This window comes from Anomalospiza imberbis, chromosome 2, assembly GCF_031753505.1.
Source record: "Anomalospiza imberbis isolate Cuckoo-Finch-1a 21T00152 chromosome 2, ASM3175350v1, whole genome shotgun sequence".
Classification (NCBI taxonomy): domain Eukaryota; kingdom Metazoa; phylum Chordata; class Aves; order Passeriformes; family Viduidae; genus Anomalospiza; species Anomalospiza imberbis.
In genome coordinates, this window is record NC_089682.1 from 75,730,191 (window position 1) to 75,754,733 (window position 24,543).

Consider the following 24,543-nt stretch of genomic DNA (forward strand, 5'->3'; position numbering starts at 1 on the left):
TGGTCCCTATTGAAACTTGAATCATTTTGATCTTGAGAACTGAGATGCTGGCATTTAATTAAAAACTAGTCCTCACAATTCTCTCAAGCAAAGGTCAGAGCATAATCTGCCATAATTTATGCAAATTTTCAGTGGCCATTGGATCAGATGTTCCATTGTTAGCTGATTGCACACTTAACATGAAATCCTAGACCGCGACCCCAAGATAATTTTAATACACATGGTTTGAATAAATAGTGATTTCATGATTACTTGGAATTAACAAAACTTGAGGGGGAAAAAAGTAACAGAGAATCATATAAAAAGATTTTTTAAATTATTAAGGAAAAATAGTACAGAAAGCAACAATAGTCACAAAAAACCCTACATAAATGTATGTATAAATTAAAATGGCTCAGTGGAAGTGCACTGAAAACATATGCCTTAGACCACAATTTAAATAAATAATTAAAACTTTACTTTCAATTTGTTTAACTCTTCATTCAATGGGCCATAAGATCAAAATACAGTTTATTCTGAAACTGAATAACATCTTATCTTTTCTTACAATAGAAATCATATTGGCTCACTCTTGAAGTCTCCCTGAAACCAAATTTTGTCAAATATTAATATTTCTTTAGCGTCCACTTTCTTCAAGTGATGTTTTTGCTGAAAAATTTCTGATTGACACTTCTCCAAAAGCATTTGGGCTCAAAAGACAGTAAATATATAACTAGCTTTTGGAAGGTTTTGACAAATAAATTCATAAAGATAACATAAAGGTAAATACCACTCCAGATAACTTCATTTCAGATGTCTGTTTAAACCATTGTCAGTTTGAGATACAGAGATTAATCCACCTCAAAGCTCAGGTTTATCCTAACCACAGGATACATCTCATTTCTCTGAAACTCAAAATCCCTCCAGCACAGCCCGAGTAAGGAAGAAAGTGGTTTCCTTCCTAACTGCTTGCTTTCCTTTGGGCAGCCCCATCTTTACCTTAGCACTCAGTGTATTACCTTCATCTCTTAACTCAATCTATGTTGTGTTTAAAGATAACGGCAATTCAAAGGCACATGAACTTGCACAGCCCCAAAACAAGTTTTGAAGCAGCCTGTATTAACTTCAGACCACAAGACATGCATTTGGGTATGCTTATCTTTCTCACTTGCACAGGCATATGGGACTGACACTCCTAAGACCCAGAGGAAGCCTTCAGAAATGTGTACAGCCTTCTGTACAAAAGAGTTCACACTCTGAAACAATTAGGCAAGTGTTGTTTGTCTCTTAGTTATCTTGCACTGAGTGATGTACTTTGAAACTCTATTTATAATGTGCAGCAGTAAAGGTATAAATTTCCCACAGGTACAAAATAACTGTTCAGAGGGATTGGAGGTGAAGATTACTGCTGCAAGCTGAAATCATGGGACAGGACAGTGTCCTGTGGGACGCATGATGGCTTTTGGATCAATTCTGGCTCTGCATTTCTGTCATAAAAGCCCACACGGGGTGAATTTGCATGAAAGAGCAGGGCTTGTGCCTGTGATACCAGAAACCAGATCAAAAAAATGGGTAGGTGCTGAGAGACAAGTGAAACTCTCCTAAGAATACATAAGGTCAGGAGACTCTCAATCCTGCAGATTCACAAGAACAGAAAAACTCAGAACATCAAGATTGTCAAGTCTCTCAAGGCCACAAGCACATCGGGATACGAGGTAACGATCAGTGAGTGTCTCATTATGAGACAATAACTGGGCATAATGTGTGAATTGTTATCTGCTATTAATAATAACAGCATGATTCTACTAATAGCCTAACTAGTAAGAAGTGATCTAATAGACATTAATTGTGATCTTTTTCTCTCCTGACTTGAATATCGACCAGGAAAATTTGCAAATTTACTCATGAAACCATCACATCCTTGCTTGACTCTCTAGGACTACTGCAGGCTCATTAATGGTTGCCTGCCTGAGCCCCATCTGTACCTCACTAACCAATAAATATTCCACTAATCCTGCTCATTGTCCTTTCACTGACCTGCCTACTTTGCACTGTGTCGATCATAGTCTGAGATGTTTCATATCCTCAGGGCAGAGTTCGTTGTCAAATACCAGATTAAAATGCTATAGGGTCACTATGGAGTAAGGCCTTTCTGTCTGCTCTACAGCAATTTTCTCTTGTATCTGCAGCAGAAGGATTATTCATTCCGAGGGTCTGTTGTGGTAATTCCTGAACAATGGAGAAGGGATTTAAGGGGACCATTGGAGTCACCAAATCTACACTTGTGTTAACGGAATGAAACATGCCCAATAGCTACTTTCAGTAATTATGACCTTGGTCATCACTGCAGAAGTTTTCTGTCACCATTTTTACTCAGACCTAATTCCAGGGCCTTATTTTTCTCATTGTTAGAAAACCCTTTGTGATATACTTTATTTTCTTTACATTATATAGTCCATGTTCCAGTTAGTGTTAACCCGTCTCAAAATACTTAGAAGTAAAAGTTTGTTTTGCTAGGCTGACAACTTTTTGAAGGCTCTTCATAACCCTTTGACTGTAAAATTTACTTTGTATTCCTCTGATCAACCCTGAATACATTCTTTGTATATCCAACTCTAGCACCTCATTTTGGTAAGCAAAGTATTGTGTTCAGTTTCTTAAGCAAAATATCTCAGAGTTGTTCTTCTGTTTCCTGCCTGATTTTCCCAGAATCATAGCACCATTTTAGTCAGAAAATATATTAATGTCAAATCCAACCATTAACCTAGCACTAAACCTAAGGACCTGTGGCCCTAACTGCCTCATCTGCATATCTTTGAAATAAATCTGTGAATGGCAACTCAACCACTTCCCTGGAGAGTCTGTCCCAGTGTTTGACAACCCTGTCAGTGAAGAATTTTTTCCCAATATTTCACCTGAGCCTCCTTTAACACAACATGAGGTAACTTTATTTCATGCTGTCTGTTCTAACATCCATGGGCACTGGCACATACCTGGCTACCTGGACACCATGCCTATAAAAGAGGCTCTGGTCATCAAGGGCCCCTATGCTGAGAAACAGATCTTACTCTAAGGCTTCCTGGAGTGGGTGTGAGTCATGTCAGTTAGAATTCAGTTGGTGGACACCTATCAGCAAATAATAATGCTAAGTGAAACCACTGAACCTCACTATAGGAACCGACATGATAATGGATACCTTACCTATCTCTCATTAGCACATCTGTAGTGGGATTTTCCCCACCCCAACCACATATCCAATGGATTAGCAGTAACTTTCTGGTTTTCAGACATCTGTATCAGGTAGCAGAAACAGGACAGATCAGCCAGGAACTGAAGCTGACAGCAAATCAGGCATGAAGCAAGGTCCTCACAAGAGTTGCAATACCATAGTACCTAAACAAAAAACCTCCAGAATAGGTCAGCAACAGCAGCAAGGTTAAACCAGCAGTGCAGGCAATCCACAAAAAACGTAAGATCAAGCCATAAAGTCAAGTCAGCAGATCAGAGCCAGGTACCAGCAAAGTTCATGGCCAGACCCCAGCCTGGCTGCCCTGTAGCTCTAGCAGTGACCACAAGCAAGTATCTGAGGTCCTGAGCAAAGAACAGACAGCATCTAGCCAGAGTCTCGTCTTCCAGCCAGCCTCTGCTCTTCCTCTCATCTCTTCCTGCAGCAGTCTGACCCAAGGCTCTCCTGCTGCAAAGTTACACAGAACTTGAACAAGCAAAGCACAGTGAGAAGGGGAAAAGGTTGCAAAGATTGGTGCTCTAAGGACCCAACAGCACAGGTGTTACTGAACTTGGGATTTTGGATAAAGGGCAGATAGATACCATCAGACAAAAGGAGGATGCTGTCAGTGTCATAAAGGGAAATGCGCATTTAGATTGGCGCAAACTGCATTCTGCAGCTTGTCCCAGTTGTCAGAATGAGTCAAGTAGTCACTGTTTAATTAATAGCATCTTTTATTTCCCTAAAGTTGCCATTCTAGAGTGAATGAGATGGGTGTAGAACTACCAGCAGTGGTCACCTGAAACAAAAAGAAACTCAGCAGAGAAAACAGAAAGGCCTGTAATACAAATCCTAAGGAAGATTTCTTTAAGAGCTTCTGCCCAAAAAGTTATGACCAAATATGGAAGCCTTAAGCCTACCCGAAAGACAGAGAGAGTAACATTTTTTACTCACCAAACCACTTCTAGTGATAAACACCGTTTCTGTTGATTGGAGTACAATTTCTTCCAATATGACAGGTAAGCTACAAATTAAAGGAATTTTCTTTGCCTTTTTTTCTTCTGAAGTGATTCATAAATGACCAATGTTCTGCACTTTCATACTCCTTTTTCAGGTGAGAAATAACCACTTTGCACAGTGTTCTGCCTGTGCCACCAGTGTTGGTCCCAGAGTAAAACAATTCCGATGATGACATCAGATACACAATCATCCTTCATATAAGGTCAAAAGTACACTTTTTGAATTTTATTGGAGGTTTTGGCTCCTTCAGATTGGAGATTAATCTGCTGATAACGTCTAAAAAGGTGAACAATATTTCTATTGGTTCCTCCAGGTAGCTCATGCTAGCACGTGAATCTATATATTTCCTCCTTTGTAGTCATTTGTGAGATACTGGAATGCCCAGCCAGAGTTTTAGCTAGGCAGTGCCTGGAGAATGAAGTTTCATCCATCTGTGGTCAGGATGGCAATAAAAGGACTTCTTTCTGCTCCAGTGCTGTGGTTGATTCTCCTCTCCATTCAGGTCTCCCTGGGTAAGTACATACTTTATTTTGCATAAGGCAGTGAGATTAAAAAAAAAAAAAAGTATGCAAATTTAATAGAAAAAGGTTATTCTTCTACCAACCTCTAAAGCAAAGTGACAAAATGGTGTTTAAGTATTAAGTGTTCTGTCTTTGATTTAATCTCCTTGGTAATCCTGAGATAAGGAAGGGTAAGCCTTTTCAAAAAGTTTGGTATTTTACTCAGATATCAGTGACTGGCCATTCTCATAAAGATTCAAGTCCCAATTTTGTAAACAGTTTAGCTGTACTAAAAATCAGCTGGGTATTCTATTACTGTCTTATTGCTCCTGCTGAACTCTTTCTAGATTGAATTAATGATTCCAGGTCTTTGTCAACACCAGTTAAAATGATGTAGCTCTACCCTATGAGTCCAGTGGAGTTTGGGTAACACTAGATTTCCTCAGTTGTTCCTGTATATCTGAAGTTTTTCACTAATTGTCCCTCAGCACTTCTGGAGCTATGTGTACATGCTTGATGCTGGTGATGAGAGAGAGATTTGGGAAACTTCATTTTTTTCTCTCTACACATGGAGGTGACATTAAGGCATTGTGGTGGTGGTCGCATCCCCATATGATAACAAGACTTCAGTGTTGATGTTTTGCTATAGCATGGCCCTAATCTTGAAGGTTCTCACCGATTGTGTGGATGCAGTCAGAGTTCACATGGCAGGGAACAGGAGGCACTCTTGACGTACATTTTCATAATATGAAACGTTTTTTATTTAGACACCTTTGTAATGACATTTTAGTGTCAACTCAGCTGTACTGCAGAAATGAGAGTGACTTTTCTGCCAACTCCTTGTTAACATCAGGGAACAGTAACAGACTGACTGGAAGGTGCAGACAAGAGTAACTTTACAATGACACCATCATCAGCACCCTACCACCCTCATCTCTGATCTGGCAGCACTTGCACTCTCCATGCTGCTACAGGAGTTCTGATGTCACCCAGGCACAGAGCACTGTGCAGAACAGTGCAGGAGTCATAACTCTCTGGGAGTAAGTTGGAAATCTGTCCCTGAGGCAGACGGCCTGGGTTGGATACCTCCTCCTAAGGCCTGGGGACAGGAATGCATGGTGCACCCTCATCTTTGCCTATGAGAAGAACCGGGTTTGCAGCTGGAGCAAGCAAAAATCTCATACCTTCTCAGCCAAGCAGAACACCAAACCACTGAATTCAATGAAGGTACTTGTGGGACGTGCTGTGGAATGTGAGGAAATACAAAACTGTACCTGTATGTATCATAAAAAATTCACAGAAGAGTGATTACAGCAAATGATAGCTTTTATTAGGAAATATTTAAACCTGTCAATTGGGTTATGCCTACCTCTGCATCCAGTCTTGCATGCCGTTACATGTTGAAAACATCAGATGGACAATTATTTAAAACTTTAAGTGCACAGAGGTCATACAGTTGAGTGAAGAGCTGTTTGTTTTATTCCTGGATATGGCTAATAGAAATTGGTTATCTGGTTTGTTTAAAAATGTATTAGGAATTCAACTTTTCTTAGAATCCATTACCCTTTTAAATGTATAAATATTATAGCTGAGAAAACTCTTTTTTTTTGGACTATGTTCTTCAAATACTCTGGGAGTTGTTCTTCAGAATATCTCTATAGAAACTTACAAGTCTTATTACAGAAAGATTATGCCCCCTCTGAGACAACACGTTGCAGGCACAAAGTGGTTTTCTAGTTGCCTGAGGATTGTACTATGCATGTGACTTTCTTACTCAGGAGACTTGAGGAGAGAGGATATTTTGCAGAAAAAAATAGGTTTTGGAAGTTACAAATTGCAGTCACTTGAATAACCACCTTTTTTTTGGTTTGTTTCCAAATTTCAATGACAGGCAGGAAATTGTAAGGAAATCCAGCAGTGTTAGCAAAGAGGTAAAGCCTTTGCCTGTGTATGAGAGGTGATGACGTGTCAAAGCCACATTGTCTGTGTGTGATGAAGCAGTTACAGACCACATGAAGATGGAGGAAAAATTGCCTTCCAATTGACTACTGCTAACATTTTACTCTGCAATAAGAAATTAAGCAATGTTTAGTTTTGGAAAGAAATGGCTGCACTAGCACCAGCTCATGGGTTAAGACTGACACACTTGCAGTGAGTAGAGAGAAGAATTAGATTTGTTTCCAAATGCAAAGAAAAATTAAATATTCTCATTTCACAATGTCAGACGACAGCAAGATGTGTGATATGTAGAAATACCTCTCTCTTTTGAGGAAGAGGGGAAGGTACTATTTACATAAAGGATTGTTTTTAAAAAATCTTACAGGAAAACCCAAGGCTCTTAATGCAAATAATCTTTTGTTGCTTGTCAAAAGTCATCACTGATAGGAGATGATCATTCTGGGCTATTTGCAAGATTTGCACAGCTGCACTGCTTTCCATCCACATTAGTGTCCAGTGCTGGGTCTGGATGAGTACTGCAGGTTTCTCTTGACACCTGCTCCCTGTGGCTGTGAGTGCAGATCAACAGGGCCCGTGGCCAGGCATGGCAGTGCCAGTGTGGAACACCTGCACCTCCCACATAGCACAGGCAGTGAGAGAAGGTCCAGGTCTGTGCTTAAATGGGCCTATGGTCACAGCATGCAGGTGGAAAACCTAGGTAGGGAAGGCCAAGGTCATTAAGGATTCTTAGTGCACTCAGGATATTGTCAATTGGATCGAACCTGTTCTATAAATGTTTGCTTTAATATTCCATGGTGTGTCAGGTCTTGAAACAGTAAAAATTTGTGACCAAAGTTATTAGGCTTCTTATGTCGCTGTCCTGTAAACTTCCTTTAGCTATGTGGTCAATCCGAATAATCCCCCAGGCCCAAAAGAAGTTGCCAGCCGTCTTCAGGGATTTATCTGTTCCATAACATCCTGAAATGCAAACCTGATAAATTGAAGACAAAAGTCAGACATAGTGGCCAACTTCTTCCTGTTTCCTTTGCACATTTAGCTTGTAGTCTGTCCTTAACCTGGGAATACAAGAGTCCTGCATGTAGTTTTCTACTATTTGATTTGCCACCCATTTCATGAGTGTCCTCTTTCATGCTTCAAACAGCAGTGCCTTTGATCCAGCTGGTAGTGCAGCTAACTTTTAGTCCAAATAGTCACACATATGTAATACCCACACACACCACAGCTGTACCTGGCTGCCCACACAGACGGAAACATGCGACATGTGACACATTTGACACAAACATAAACAGCAAGTGGCCTTACAATTATCTATCTTAACTTCTCTAAGGCCTTTGACATGGTCCCATACAACAGCCTTGCCATTAAATTGGACATATGTGAGTTTGTTGGATGGACTATTCAATGGATAAGAAATTAGCTGGATGGATGCATCCAAAGAGTTACAGTCAATGGCTCAATGTCCAAATAGAGATCAGTAACAAGTGGTGTCCTTCAGGGGATGGGAACTGTTCAAAATCCTTACTATTGATATTGGTAGAGGGATTGAGTTCACCCTTGGCAAGTTTCCAGAGGACACCAAGCTCAGTGGTGCAGACATCAAGGGAAGGAATGCTATCCAGAGGAATCTTGACAGGCTTGAAAAATGAGCCTTGCCCCATGAAGTTCAACAAGGCCAAGTGCAAGGTGCTGTACCTGGCTTAGGAGAACCATCAGGATCAGCATGGACTGGAGGATGCATGGCTTGAGAGCAGCTCCATGGAGAAGGACTAGGGGATACTGCTGGGGACAAAACGGACATGAGCTGGCAATGTGCCCTTGCAGCCCAGAAAGCCAACTTTGACCTGAGTCTTCAAGCAGACCCCCGACCTTATAACCTCTCCAGTAGCTGGCCTGGCCCCTCTGATCCCACTGGTAGCCAACTCCTCCAGCTACCTCACTCCCAAAGACACACGGACTTGGCTTTCAGGCCAATTAACTCACAGGATAATGAAGCTTGATCCACTGTAGCAATCACACACTAACAGGCAGTCCCCTCACCCACTCCAGTTGCCAGTGTTTATTGTGGCAGGCTTTGTGAATCACACAGCAGGGACATTACTCGGCATTTCCCAGCCCTGATAAGTCAGTAAAAGAGAAAGTTTGCCTGTCACTAGAAATAATTTACATTTTAGCAGTGCAGTTAACTCAAACTTGTAAATACTGACATAACTCCTTGTACAAAAAAAGTGCTCTTTAAGTCGGACTATCCAGAAAGGTGAACCAAATAAGTCTGATGTAAGAGTAAATTAAGAGCAGTAATGATCTTATTAACATCTGCAATAGACAATCATGATTAAGCTCTGTCCTTTCTATATCCTTGCTCTGTCTGAAGGCACTGATGAATTGAGGCTGTCAAATGGAACTGGCCCCTGCTCTGGGAGAGTGGAAGTAAAACATGAGGAGCAGTGGGGAACCGTGTGTGATGGCGACTGGACCATAAAGGATGCTGAGGTTGTCTGTAAGCAACTAAAATGTGGATTTGCTGTTAAGGCCGTAAGTCGAGCTCATTTTGGACAAGGAACTGGACCAACGTGGTTGTACCGAGTTGATTGCCGTGGTGATGAATCTGCTCTCTGGAACTGCTCACATACAGGATGGGGTGTTTTTACCTGCCCTCATTACTTTGATACTGGAGTGATCTGCTCAGGTAAGAAGTGATTCAGACTGGTATAATAGAAAAAAATATGAGCCTAGGATCAAACTTTGTCCTAGTTGGATAAAGCCAAGTATTCCCTCTACTCATCCAAAGCAAGTTGCTCTAGCATTTAGTCTTCTGCTGACTATGAGTGCAAGCCCAGGCACAGCAATGACATCCTATGAGCGTATTAAATGACATAGAACAGGAAAAAAAAAACCAAACATTATTTGTTTCTACAACAGCTCTCCCAGGCAACAGGAGAGCAGTACTGAACTTGTCTTTGACCAGGAATGGGGGTTAAAAAAGCAGGTGTAGGTAGAGAAGCAAGAAAATGCAATGTTATATCATACAACTGACCTTCTTCTCCAGATCTTCAGGTAGGCTAAGACAGGACAGTCTGCAATGGCAAAAAAAGACCAATATCTGCTTGACTGCTTCCTATCCAAGATGTGCATGGTTTTACTCTTTGGAAAAAGAACCACTGCAAGAAGTTTTTTCTTCCCAGCTTCAGGACTTTATATTTGTTGTTTTTTGATTTTTGTAAGGTTCCTGTCAGCCCATTAGTCTAGCCTGTCTGGATCTCACTGAATGGCATCTCTGCCTTTGCAGTGATCTCCCCACCCCCCCAAAATCATAAGAGTGTACTCCATCACTACCTCCATGAAGGTAAGACAATGAGCAGAACAGGCACCTGGTGATATTCCACTTGCTCACAGTCTTCAGGTAGAGTACAGCTCACTAATGACTGAGCCTGACCATTCAATCAGCTGCCTAACCATGTTGTCCTTCCATCCAAACAGTAACATCCTAGTTCTTGGACATAAGAATATTGTGCAAGTTAGTGTTAAAGGCAGTGCTAAATGTGAGGTAAATGACATGTGCTGCTGTCCCCTCATCCAAAAATCTATTTTAATCAGAGAAAGCATTACAGTCCCACAGGCATGATACATGCTTGATAAAATCATGCTGACTCTTCCCATTTATCTCCTTGTGCCTACAAATGAGTTTCTGCAAGTCTCACTACATACTTTTTTTCAAGTACCAAAGTGAGGCTGGTCAGCCTGTAGATCTCCAGACTGTCTTTTTAGCAATTTCTGAAACTGGGTGCAGCATTTCCTGTTTCCTCTTCCTGGGGTGCTTCCGCTTCCTATTCATTGAAATAATGAAGTCTCAAGGACACACACCAGTAAATTACTATTTGTCTGTTTATCTATTTGGGAATTGCTACTTCTCAGTCATTGGCAGATGTTCAAAGCTTCCTTCCTTCTTTCCCAAGGATTTCGTATTTTCACATACTGAGAAATAAGCAATCTCATACACCATTTTGTTCTTTATCAGTGTTACAGGAATTACCCCAGTCACAATTCAAAAGTATCAGTGGTCCTCAGAGAAGTGAAATGTGTCTTGCCTATTAAGGTACAGGAGTTATAAAAATAGGTCAGTACAACCAACCCTTGATGCTGGATTTCCTGTTTTTTGGGTTTTTTCCAGGCTTCTCTGATCTGCGTCTGACTGGAGGGGACACTGCCTGCTCAGGACATCTGAAAGTAAAGAAAGAAGAAACTTGGGCCACTGTCTGTTTCTCACACATTGATTTCAAAACTGCCTCTGTTATATGTAATGAGTTAGAGTGTGGCCAGGCTGTGGATACCTTGAGAGGAACTCACTTTGGAGACAGACATGAGCTGATCTGGCAGGAAGAGTTTCACTGTGTAGGGAATGAGACTCACCTTGCAGCCTGTCCCAGGAATATACACCATACTAACACGTGCTCTCATGATGCCACTGTTGTGTGTTCAGGTGAGACTTTGGACTGATGGACATAATTCACCAGTGTCCTATATGTCTTCTTCCTGTTAACCCACAGTTCAGAGCATCTGTACACTTCTGTGGTCCTCAGGATTCTTGGATGCTTTGAGCCATTCAAGAGGGACCAGAAAATAACAGAGCAGTCCCACAATGTCTCGTTCACTCTACTGAAACTGCATCTAACATGGGCTATTCTAATCCCTACCACACAGAGGTCTCAAAAGGGCTGTTATTTCTTTTATGCTATTAGAAATATGCACTGAACAGTCCTAAGAATGTTCTACACATCCTTCTCTTATAAATAAAAGGAAAAGTGGCCAGAGCAGAAAAGCAGGAATATTGAGACATTAATTTATTTCCTGTGGTGCCAGTGTGTATGTTAATCCCTGGCACTTCAGTTAATTATAAAACTGCAAGAGGTACCATATTTCCAAAAGGCTGAAGGAGGCACAAGTTACAAATGCAAGTTATTAAAAAAAAAAAAAATGCCAGAGGTCTAGATGACTTTCATTGAGACTGGAAGGTAACCCTTAAGAACTTCATACAGTCATGGCTGCGGGGAGCTCTGAATCTCTGAATACAACTGTGTATTGCCACTCACTTGAAAAAGTGAAGATTAGGCCTAATAAACACAACTTTTTTTCCTAAGGCCACAGTTCTAAAGGGGCAAACTAAACCTGGGGCAGAGCTGCTGGCAACAGTCTGACACAAAACAAGCCTGGAACAGGGCTGGAGCTCATGTCTGTTTCCTGTCCAAAGGGCTTCAGTCTGTTTCAAGACTGCTTTGGACACTGTGACCAGTGGCAGCCAAACACTTCAGTTAAGGCATCTAGCAGGCCTTGGCTCCTGCCTCTATCTTGCAAGAATCTTAGCTCAGAGCTGAAACCTATGGCTCATCAGGGGTACAATGCAAGGACAAGGTAAGGGTAGAAAGTAACAATGTGAGAAGACAGAAGGACTGCATGGGGCTGGCAGTAGGACATCACAGTGCCATCCATGCCACCCTTAATTTATTGTCAATGTGCTGATGGTTATGGCCTGTGTGTTCAGAGCCTTGCTCTGGGGCATGGATGAAAGCTGAGAATTCCCCACTCCAGTTTCTGCTTACCAGGAAATGTAACATGGCCAGCTACTAGGAGAGACAGTGATACCAGTTGCTCCTACCCTGAGTTCCTCACATGCGAGGCAGTGCTGAAACTGCCTCTGCAACAGAAGATGTTGTAAGGTAGCAGCAGTATTGTGAGGGAAGGAGAGAGCAGAGCAAAGATGAGACACTAAACCTAAAGAGTCAAAATCTTTTAGTCATATAATGCAGGCTACAACATGGACAATAGTGACTTTTTTCAGAGCTGGCATCCTGTTCTAAGATGCTTTCCAGTAACCTGACATGCGTCAGAGCTAGTTTCTTGCAGATAGAGAGAGCTTTCTTACAGTTTTCAGTGCAGTAGCACAAAAACCCAAAAGGAACTGCTAATCTCCTTTATTATTTCTGTAGGCTACGGTGGGTACAGGCTGGCAAATGGCAATACCACATGTTCAGGGAGAGTAGAGCTTCTTCACGGAGGCACATGGGGAACCCTGTGTGACTACCTGTGGGATTTACCAGCTGCCAATATCCTCTGCCAGCAGCTAGACTGTGGAGTTGCACTGCTGATACCAAGTGGACAGTCCTTTGGGGAAGGAAATGGAACTGTCTGGAACGCCACGTTCAGCTACCAGAAGAATGGCTCACTCCTGAGAGACTGTCTCGTGCGTTCTCTGGGTCAGGATGAATGCCCTGCTGGAAAAGAGGCTCATGTGGTATGCTCAGGTGAGCAGTGGAAAGGTCTAAGAAGAGAACTGAAAAACTTCCTTGAGGAAAAATATGGACTCAGAATTCAGAGGGCATATGTGGAGTCAGGCTCTGTCTTTTGACTGCTGTAACAGGAGTCAAGGCTGCACTTCAACTGTACCACAAGGCTGCTCTCTCTAAAATGCTCCTAGTGTCAGGTAACAGCAAGAGCAGGGCTGCTGAAAAAGCCAGGATGATCTGGGCACAGAGGCTGAGCACAGCACAGGCAGAGTCCTTGCCACCAAGACACAATCCAAAGCATCTGCAGAGAGGGCAGAGGAAGGTATTGGTAATAAGGTCTATATGCAGTCCCAGAGAAGTTGAAGCAATCAAAGAGGTGTAGGGTCTGGCTGGAGAGAACAGCCAGGCATTGCATGAGACAAGACTGGAGACAGTTACACCTGTCATGTTCTTGAGGCAGGGACTGAATTCCTGGTCCAGGTTTAAGTGAGGACTTGGACCAGCAGTTGAAGGATGCAGAGTTCTAAGCCCTCAGTGATATTGGTCTGAAAAATTAAGGTCTATTGGTTGACCCAAAGCCCCAAAACCTACTGCCCTGATTTTATAAATGGGACATGATCCTGAGTTCTAGTCATTCTTCTCAGTAAAATAGGCTGGACTGAAGTCTAGTTATGAGTATGGAAGTTTCTAGTTATGAGTATGGCCCAGTTAAGTAATTTTTACTACTGAACGATAAGGAAAACTCATTCCCATTTCCCAGTCACTTCCAGGTCCTGCCCATGAGCAAATGTAACACTCCAATATTCCCTTTCTCCTACATTCAGGGTGTCCAGGGGGCAGGCTGGTGAATGGCACTACGTGCTCTGGCATAGTGGAGATCCGCCATGGAGACACGTGGGGAAGACTCTGCCACTCCCACTGGAATCTGCAAGCTGCCAGTGTCTTCTGCCATCAGCTGAACTGTGGCTATGCAAAATCAATCCAGATGGAAGACAGTTTTGTGGATGGAAATGGGCCTATATGGAGAGATGCTTTTCACTGTAAAGGGACAGAGTCCTGCCTATGGGATTGTGTTCAAGTGACTTTGGGCAATCCAACCTGTTCAGCCAAAGAAGTAGCCACTGTAACTTGCTCAGGTAAGTCAGGAGTGGCCTTTTATCGGTGGTGCAACTTCAGACCAAAGCAGTGCTGGTGATCTCATTGACAGGATCTAGTCTTTGAGGTGGGGAAGCCTTTCTTGCTTCCCATTGCAGGCCCTTGTGTGCATGAAAGCAAACAAAGTCTTAACAGGGGCAGTCTCCTTAACCAGTGGTGGGAATTAATATTTTGCCAGCACAGAAATTTATCTTTCATAGCTTTCCTGCAAGTTATTTCTACTGCAATGAGATAAGTATATGTCAATCAAAATATTTCCCAACTCTCTTGAGCCCAGGTCTTGCAGAATCACTCAGACTCTCAGGGGGTGAGAGCCGCTGTGGTGGGCGAGTTGAGATCTCCCTCCATGGTGCGTGGAGCAGAGTCCTGGATGATGACTGGGACATTAGAGATGCCCATGTGGTGTGCAGACAGCTCCAGTGTGGAACAGCCGAGAAAGCCTATTACCTTCCAAAGTCTGAGCGAGGCATGGGTCTTGTTGGCCTAAGGAGTGTCCAGTGTACTGGAAACGAGACTCAGCTGATGCTCTGCAACACCTCCCATTATCAGACAGTGCCAACGGGAGTTTCTGAAGACGTTGGTGTGATTTGTTCAGGTGAGTCACTGTGTGAAAGGTACAGAATGTTTCCTAGGATTTCTCCAGCCCATGTTGCGCTGTGGTGTCACAGATCTTAAGGTGGAATGAGTCTGAGCTTGAAGCAAGTGTAATTTACATAATACTTTCTTCATCTGAATTTCTTACAGAATTATCTTCCAGAGTCAAAAAGAACTATTAGAACACAGAAGCCATAAGAACACTAATTTGGCTATGATTGCCAAGCATTCTTACTGCCACTTGAGAATTTAATAGCTTTTATTTTTGTGACATTTCTATATTTATAAATACTTGCAGCTATTCTACAGAATATTATAACTGTTTCTACTCTTCTCTGATTTTGTAATCCATCTGTAACAGGAACAGTATCTGTCTCCAACAAAATTAGCATAGACAGAAAACAGGTTGTCTGGCTTTCTAAGATAAGGTGGTATGATTATACATTTCTTGCTGGCAATATCTCACTGGCATTATTCAAACATTCACCTGGTGCAGGAGTAGGCCTTTCCTTATGCAGTTCTAGCCTCACAGGACTTCTGCCCAAGCAACCATAGCAGAAGAATTGGGATATAACAAGAACATGATGTCTTAAAAGTGCTTTAAAAATATTGCCATTATGCTGACCTGTGCATTATAGTTGCATGTTGACAGCTGGATTTTCTTCTTACAGGCAGCAGACAGATAAGGCTGGTGAATGGAACAAACCGCTGTGCTGGGAGAGTAGAGCTTTATCATCATGGCATCTGGGGCACCATCTGTGATGATAACTGGGATCTATCAGATGCCAATGTTGTTTGCAAACAGCTTGGATGTGGGCATGCCATCGAGGCATTTGTCTCTGCTCATTATGGTGAAGGGTCAGGGCAGATCTGGCTGGATGACGTGAATTGCACTGGGGCTGAATCTGATCTCTGGACATGTCCCTCTAGGGCGTGGGGCCAGCACAACTGCCAACACAAAGAGGATGCTGGAGTCCTGTGCTCAGGTGTGTTTGGAAAACCCTTTTCTGAGGCTGTGGGTTCAAACAGGAGGGTTGTATGAAAGGGAAGTCGAGAATAGTGGGGACTTGCTTGGACAGCCTCCTGTCTTGATGACAAAGCAGGGTTGGTCAGCACATCTTCTTGGCCCTATCAAGATGCAAAGGATCAACAGAAGCCCATATTATACACACAAACACACACGCAAAAGTCTGTGGTGTAGTAGGATATCTGGGGAATAAATTTGAGGAGTTTGTAAAGATTTCTACAGCAAGGGGCTGTGTGCTCCTTCCAGTTACAGCTGTCTCTGAAACCAATGGGAACAGCCCACTGTGCAGTACAGCATCAGACCATCCAAGTAGTTTATTGTGGCTCTACTCATGCATATTTAAGACAGAATGGCAGCAGCAAGAGGGAGGAGAAATGAAAGAGAAGTGGAAAAAACCACAGATGACCCTTGAAGAGGGTTAGGGCCTGTTAGGGCCCATGTTGAAGCGAGAACAAAGCCTGAAAGGAGTGCAGCCTCTGGAGCATCCATGCTCCACAATACAGGTAGAACCAATACAGGTAGTTAGCACTGTAAAAAAAGTGTTATTACACAGGCAGGAAAGAAACATCACAAGAAGTCTGTGGCACTAATTTCATTTTTATGCCTTCACTTCCAGATTTCCTGGCTCTGAGGCTGGTGAATGGCAATGAGTGTGCCGGCCGTGTAGAAGTTTTCTACAATGGGACATGGGGGAGCGTTTGTTCCAATCGCATGTCCCTGCTCACCGCAGCAACCATGTGCAAACACCTGGGCTGCGGAGACGGAGGAGGAATAGCGACGGACTTCCAATATGGCAGAGGGTCTGGGCCCACATGGCTGGACCACATTGAGTGCACTGAGCAGCACAGCTCGCTCTGGCAATGTCAGTCAGACCCCTGGGATCCTCAGTCGTGCAATAACCGAGCCGAAGAGACCCACATTACTTGCACTGGTAATCAGAAATGCATTTGTATATGGCCAGACATGTACATTATTCTATGCATGCACGAATGGACATCAAAGTAATTACTTTGTGTGCACTTGTTATCTTGTTTATATTATTTCTAGTTTCATGAAAATGGCAGCAACATTTTTTTTTTTCAAAATGAGTAAATTAAAATTACAAGATTATCAGAGTGCTGTGTCCCAGTGAAAACCCAAGGAATTCCCTAACAGGATGGTGCCATTGCATATTTTTTAATGCAAAAATCTATGATACACAGTCAGTCTGTGAGATCTGAGCTAGGAAGAGACTTCCCAAGAGGTCTAGAGCCATGTCTATGTTTCTGCAAGTAAGGAGGTATATCTGTGTGGCTATACACATAGCCATGGACAAGTGTACAAATCAATTTGGTTCTAAAGGTCCATTTCTAATGCCTGCTCTTAGGAGAGTATTTCACACCTATGGGTATCAATATCTGTATTCATATATATATATTCAATGTAATTAAAATGAATTCTACATGACATTCAGATATCCGGAAAGGGATTGCAGCTGCATCATGAGAAGAAGGAAAACATACCCATCAGGAAGATTATTACTCACAGCAACAGCCAAACAGCCATCCGCTAAGAACTAAACAGGCCATACATATATTTCAGGAAATAATTAACCTGATGGTTAATTTTCAGTTATTTTATACTCCCTCATTTTTTTTTTCAGAGAATAATTAAATTATTTACTTCATTATTTAAATTCTGCAGGAAGAAAAGAGGCAACATCTCCAGTTGCATTTGCTGAGTGTCCAAACTCCACAAGTTGTTCAGGTACCTCCACCTCTTTGTTTTTCCTTACTGGTCCCTGTGGACCTTCTTGCTGTTTCAGTAAAACAGAAGGTTTCTGTGTTTTGCAGACAGAGAGAAGTTACGAGTCGTGGGAGGAGAGGATGAATGTTCAGGCAGAGTGGAGATGTGGCACCAAGGTTCCTGGGGAACAATCTGTGATGATGCCTGGGACGTGGCAGATGCCAATGTTGTATGCAGGCAGCTGGGCTGTGGATCTGCTGTATCTGCTCTGAGTGAGGCTGCCTTTGGGGAAGGGACTGGTCCCATCTGGTTGGAGAAGGTGCACTGTAAAGGAACAGAACTGTCTCTTTGGGACTGTCCTGCCAAGCCTTTGTTTGGCAAAAACTGTGACCATAAGGAAGATGCTGCTGTGAACTGCTCTGGTTAGTGATTGGTCCTTTATTATACAGGTCTGTGAAGGAGGTGGGTAGGGGAGCATTATGCCAGCTGTACTTCCCAGTGACTAGCCCTTTCATAATTTTAACTGCTAAAACATCACAAATTATATGAAGATGTTCTCTTTGTATTTCACACTTGCCTTTTCTTTAATCTGGACTCACATTCCTTTTGCAGGTGTGACAGAAACAACAGCATCACCCACGAGAGCAGGTAAATTCTTTCTCTCTTTTTTCTTTCTCCCATCAAATGACAATTTAATGTCCCTAATACTTAACAGATAAAACAGCAGTTTATTTCAGCTCATCAGAAAGCACTTCCCACAACCTTTCATAAAGGAACATTGAGTGGCACCACCCCCAGCTGCTGAATTTCATCTGCTTGACCCATAGCAGACCAGCAGGTGCCCTGCCTCAGCCTGATAGCTGGGGCACAGCAAGGGGTTGCACAGGAGCAGCCCTTTGGGATATGTGATTCTCTACCTGTTTCCTCTTTGCTTCCACTCAGATCGTCCCCGCCGCCCTGTCACAGGCAGCACGAGACTCTCACTGCCTATCGTCCTCTGCATCATCCTGGGGACCCTCCTCTGCCTGGTCCTTGCCATTCTTGCTGGGCAGATCCGACGTGCCAGGGCACAGCAGAGAGGTGGGTTTCTCAGGACTGGTATGAAATGCCTCCATTACATGGCCCCAAATGTTTAGCTGGCTGGGGAGGCAGTGGGGATGGGTGACTGAGATGAACTGAATTTGTTGACACACTGAGATTTTTCATTTACTTTCTGGCAGTGAAAGAGCCCAGAGGTGCTTATCTTCAGTCAGCACCTCTTAGTGCCTTTCTAGGTACCAACCAGGCCATGTAGACCCCTGTAAGGCACTTCTCCTTTTCAAGACTCCAGCCTGAATATAAGCAGAGACTGTGAAAATGATCATTACCTTTTACTTTCAGGCTCCAGACTATCCTATGACCCCTTCTCCGAGGCTGTCTATGAAGAGATTGATTATAACCTGATGAGGGAAAAGCAGGGTGTGACTTTTCTCTCAGGTCTGTCTTTGTGTCTTGCTTTTCTCAAGGGAAAGCTCCTCCTTTCTGATCCCAGTCTGATACTTTGCAGCTCCCAAATCTACTGGGAAATTTAAAATTCCTGAATTTGTGGAGAAGAGATTCCTGACTAGTGGACTCTGTTAATTCCTTTCCTCGGGACAGTTTGTTTTGTGCCGTTCTCACTGCAGCCACAGACCATAGATCAGTATAGGTCAAACAAACAAACAAAAGCCTTTTGCTGCAATTATTTAAAGCAGGAATAAAAAAAGGAATAATTATATCTCCCTCACAGCAGCTGGGTCCCTGTAGGTTTCCTCCCGTGGATTGCTTTTTTTCCCTTTGTGGCTTGCCTCCCCCATGATCTATGAGAGGTGTTATGTGGCCCCCTGAGGGATTCTTGGTTATTCCACTGTAAGCCTTGCAGAAGTAATACTGACTGTCAAAGAATATGCTGGACTTGGATGTTATTACTGTAGCCTGCTCTTTTTCTCATGGTGCAGTTTTAGCACTTAAGGAGAGTTTAATCTGGTATCATGCTCTTTCTCATTTGCCCAGATTCTTATTCAGAGAGCTCAAAACCAAAGGAACAGTTTTATAGAGCAGACAGTGATGAAGAAAATGGTCCTGGAGCAACTCAAGGTAATCCGAGACAGGGCTTGTGCAAAGAAAGAGATCCCAAATCAGAGTAACTTTTAATATCCAAAGCATTATGAGTGATTAAGACTTTCATTTCATGTCCTAGTGATGCTTCCTTGTGATGCAAAATCTACTGTGTAACTCTTGTGGTGGAAAAGTGTCATACAATCTCATATATAAGTGTTACTTTTCTCTTCTATATGAGAAATTCAAAATAAATATTTGCTGGTAGTTCTGCAGACACTTCACATGAATCCAACAATGTGACAGCTGCTTCTCCCAGACATTGCAATCATAACAGCTTGTAAACTGTTGCTTCATTTCTGAGACAAATGGGGAGAATTAAAACAGAGGAAAGACATAATGCAAATACGAATACTGGTGTACAATTTGAGCTGACCAAGGGATCTTAATCCAAGTGATCTGAAGAAAATACAGATTCCTAGCTGTGGGGTTTGCCTGGGGGGTACATTTGGTTTGTTGGTAGTTTTTTTTTTCTTTTATAATTTGAAATAGTTGAGGGAGAGGAAGTGTTTGGAGAAAAACTGAATTTTCCTAGAGCTGATCAAAAAGCTCTGTTAGCCATTGCCTGGTGTCCAAGAGATTAACTGCCAAAGGCACAAGCAGTTTTGGACCTCAGTTGCCCATATCCCAGACCCTGCTGCTGCACCACGTTTTTATTTTCTACTGCTTTTCTTATATTAAGGACTTTTTTTTAAGTTAAAGAACAAATTCAAAGCTTTTCCTTACTTGTTTTGATGTGCTTATAGAGAAGACAATTCTTCTAAATGATTTCTCTTTCTCTTACCCAGAATGAATATTGATTTCTAGGTAAAAAGTGAAACAGGAGCGCTTTGATTTACTTTTCTGTTTATACATTTGTTATTGGTAAGCATATGTATATACAATGAAACTGTGCACACTAACATTTGCTGAGGGATGGATTCCAGTTAAATACAGACATGTCAGTATTACAGCCATGTGTTGCTAGATTATCAGCTACTGCTTTCCCTAGTGGAAGTTAACACCTGTACTGTTCCAGAAGCCTCTCCACTGCCTGAAAATGCCCTGGAAGATGGTTATGATGATGCAACAGAAGCTCCTAGACCTAGAGATGCTTCTTGTTCTGAGCAGAATGAACAGGAAATCATTGGGATCCCTGAAGAAAGTGACAGAAACAAGGATTCCCAGACAGGTGAGGCTAGAAGAGCAGTGCTGTTCTGTTACATCCAGCTAATCTATACCTCTGCTCTGGTTTCCTTACAGCCATAAAATTCTTGCCTGTGGCTAACCCAACCTAAGTTTCACTGCTGCAAATTAAAATTGTTACTTCTCATTAGAATGACCATGGGGACAGAGAGTCGCAGTCCTCTTTGTAACAGTCTTTCAAGTACTTTAAGACTGATAACAGTTTGTTTACATACCTATTCTCAGTTCTGTTTTGCATTTTGTTTCTCTACACAACCACAACCTAAATTAGTCAACTTCCTACTTAGGCCTTGAAGACTACACTCTGTCCATGATGTGTCTCCACTCAGCCCATGTCACTAGGTCCATATCTTTCAAAAATTGCTTCAAACCCAAAACTTTACATTATTTCTTTACAGCATGGTACTGAGATCTTACTAGTGTCAGGTAGAGCAGAAGAACCAGCTCTTAAAGCATATCCTCCTGTTTATGGATGTTAGTGTGATACTTCCCTTTTTTCCAACGACATGACAGTCTTGAGAGGGCTCAGTGTCTGATGCAGTTTCAAATTGTGCTCTGTAAAATACTACATATTATTAGACATGGATTTTTCAAATTATGCAATTGACTTTCTCCCTTCATCTGTAGTCTCTTAAGTGTCCTTATTAGATCTCATTCTATGTCCATGGAGAATGGATTCAGCTAAGTTTTTAACCTGTCACTAGATTTTGTGAGGCCGATATAATTCAGTGCGAATTAACAACAAATATTTAAGACAGACTTTTCTTTATCGGTGCATTTAATACAACTGTGGAACAGCTGATCTGAACTCTACTCTTTGGGGTAGTGATAAATATTTCTGGCCTATTGGAGATGTGGAAAAATGTTGCCCTGATTTCTTAGGATTTTCTAAAGCTTTCTGAGTTTGCATTATTGTAGAGAACTTTCTCAAGCAACTTTCTGTAAACAACCTTTTGTTTTGCATTCTTTCATAGAGGCAGAGAAATCTGATGGACTGGTAGTTTGTCCAGTGGATTGGAGAGGTGGCACTTTCACCCTCCAATCCACTGGCACCTTTTGAGAACTATAAATGATTGGAGTCAGAGGAAATAAATTAGTCTCTTCATTGTGACCATAGCTGTGGTGCATTGTTTTTCCTTGTGTCCTCTGGTGACAGAAAACTTATCAAAATACAGGACTCAAAGTAACTAGAGAGACATTAGAGATATTTTTTTTTTGACAGCCCATGAATATATTTGTTTTAACATTGTGTATAAAGCTTGATCCTTGGATATGTATACACACAGCAGAAGGCAGAGTGACATAAGCATTTCTCAGGTCTTTCACAGTCATTCCTATCTGAGGTTTTAATTTCTGGAGGAGACAACCAGCAGCTGCACAGCCACACAGAGGTAATACCTACAGGATGTGCATTTATTTATCTCAGTGTTCTTCCCTTCATGTTTTCAGACTGGATTCCCAGAAACAGGACCTCTGAGGCTGAGAGATCCTCATCCCCTGCTCTTGAAGATACAGGCTATGACGACATTGAAGAGCTGGGGCACTGATAGAGACTGCTGAGCTGTACTGACTTCTTCTGGAAATACACCACTGCTCATAAAATGATAATGCTGTACTAGCAGAACCAGAACAACCTGCATTTAGGATTAGTTTGCATAAGTTTAGGTTATTTCCAGAGATGAGATTACATACATAAAAGATAAAGAAGCATGGCTGTTAAGAAAATCTTTCAAATTTCTCTTATAATTTCTTGTTGCTAAGACTTAGTGGACCTTTTTGATTTTATTTTTAAATACCTTCTTTTTTTTTTTTTTACTGAGTTGATTTTAAAATTATGATATTTTCTTATAAGAAACTGTCCAAAGATCTCAAATTTATGCTTTTCCTCCCTGATATACGGGAATTATTTGGAATGGAGATTGAACTACAAGAAAATAATCAAAATTCTTTTTTGGCCAAGTCTTTGAGAAAGGAATTCTTGCTGATTGCTTCCGCAGCAACCTCAACAATATCTGACAGGTGTGCTGCAGGCATGCTGTGAGGCACAGAAGGAGGGGAAAACATACACCCATGAGATTTAACTGCATCATGCAATCTACTTTTCCTGGCTAACAGGAAAACTGGGAAAGTAGAAAGTTTTTGCAAGGAATAGTAAAAGGCAGCAGAAACTGACAGGGGCAACAAATTCTATGCCAGAAAAAGGTGTAGCAAGCTATTTATCCCTGCCAGAACTATCTGCACAGGACAGAACTTCTCTCCAGGTGCACCAGGCAGTGACCAGGAAGAAGGAATCCCTGGAGACTCAGACATGGCAACAACTGATGTCACAGGCATGATGCAGTTGAGCTGAGTGACTGGGGTATATAATCCTCATTGTGACTAAGTGGACTGATATGGGGAATGTGTTAAAATTTGTAGCCAAACTCTTACAGCATTCTGCCTGCACCTGAATGGCACCTGCACAAGAAAATTTTTAGGATAATTGGGGTAATTGGATTAAAAGCATATTAACAATTAACAAGATTAATAAAAGATGTGAAATGGCTTAACTGTGGGATCTATCAGGCAAAATTTCTCTTCTAAGAGATGAAAACAGATGCATACAGGATGAAATCCTGGAGAATCAGGCTAGAACTGAACTCATTACAAATCTATCTTTTAAACTTTTGAAAAAGCAGGTATGAAAGGAAGTTGTTTGTGAGTGGGGTTACAGGCAGCAGTGCTTGTTGCAGTCTGTGTAGCCAGCTGTGTTGGAGTCACCTCTGTGTGTACAAATTTATCTCTCTGGGACACACAGCCTCACTACTGCCTGAACCAGCACTTGGGAAAGCAGCAGTCACATCCACAGGCTCCAGTGGCCTGAAGAGAGGAACCCACAGACCCCAGAGAATGCCTGAGGCAGTGCCTTATTGCAACTCTTTAAAGTCACACTCTGCAGTATTTTTGACCCCTTGAGAAAAACATAAGGCAGGATTCTCCTTTGGAGACATTCTACCGATTCTTCTAAATAGAATTTTTATTCAGTCCTTTTTTTTTTTTTTTTTTTTTTTTTTTTTTTTTTTTTTTTTGTCACCAATATGCTTGGTAAAGTCTTCACACTTAAATTTCCCAGCTCTCTCCCAAATATTTTCTTAACGATTGGCTCGCTGCCCATTACTCAGGTGTTAAGAAAGACTTCAAGGAGGGGTCACAAACTGTTGTTGGCATTCAGGTTTTTCATTCTTGAGTTAAAGTTACGCATAATTCGGAAAAGCCGCTTTGCTAAAAACATCAAGATTGCAGCCAAAGGAGGGATCCAGGAGCACGTTCCAGATACCATCCAAGACTGAAGTGCGTTGCTGCGGTGGGGAGGGAACCGTGGCACAGCTAGAGCGTTTTGGGATTGCAGAGCTTCTGTGGGATGGGCAGGGGAGGAACTAAAGGTGGGGAAAGGGAAGAGCTTAGGTGAATGGAGGAGGAACAAGTGGGGCGAAAATGGAGGGTAGGGGGATTCAAGGGCCAGCGGCACGCAAATCGTTTGCTGATCCGGCAGGGACGCCGTGCTCCCGGGAAAACATGCTGCACTGCTCCGCCGAGTCAGCTCCCGGGCTCCCTCCTCGGGAGCTTGCTCTCCCGCGGCCTCGCCAAGGACACGGCACAGGCTCCCTCCCGGCCCCCTGCGATCCCGCCCCTGCTCTTCCTCCCGGGCCGGCATTCTTCGGAGAGCCACGGAAGGCCGGGCCGAGCGAGCGGGGGAGGCTCCGTCCCGCCTCGGCGGAA

The 24,543-nt window shown here is 42.4% G+C and overlaps 1 protein-coding gene across 7 annotated transcripts; it reads left to right on the forward strand.

The window, feature by feature from the left end:
- Nucleotides 1–3,626: 3,626 nt before the first annotated feature.
- LOC137469746 (antigen WC1.1-like) lies at nt 3,627–22,601 on the forward strand. Of its 7 annotated transcripts, none has more exons than XM_068182782.1 (16): nt 3,627–4,509; nt 4,584–4,737; nt 9,056–9,370; nt 10,853–11,161; nt 12,666–12,980; nt 13,787–14,098; nt 14,395–14,712; nt 15,383–15,697; nt 16,355–16,669; nt 17,422–17,484; nt 17,571–17,885; nt 18,076–18,111; nt 18,406–18,543; nt 18,844–18,939; nt 20,618–20,770; nt 22,234–22,601. In XM_068182782.1, exons 2-16 carry the CDS (start codon nt 4,641–4,643, stop codon nt 22,329–22,331), a joined length of 3,195 nt encoding a protein of 1,064 aa, XP_068038883.1. In that variant the 5' UTR covers nt 3,627–4,509; nt 4,584–4,640; the 3' UTR covers nt 22,332–22,601. The 7 variants fall into 7 exon arrangements, with proteins under 7 accessions (XP_068038883.1, XP_068038882.1, XP_068038881.1 ...); XM_068182781.1 differs by having other exon boundaries at nt 3,627–4,224; nt 4,320–4,737; XM_068182780.1 differs by having other exon boundaries at nt 3,627–4,737.
- Nucleotides 22,602–24,543: the final 1,942 nt, after the last annotated feature.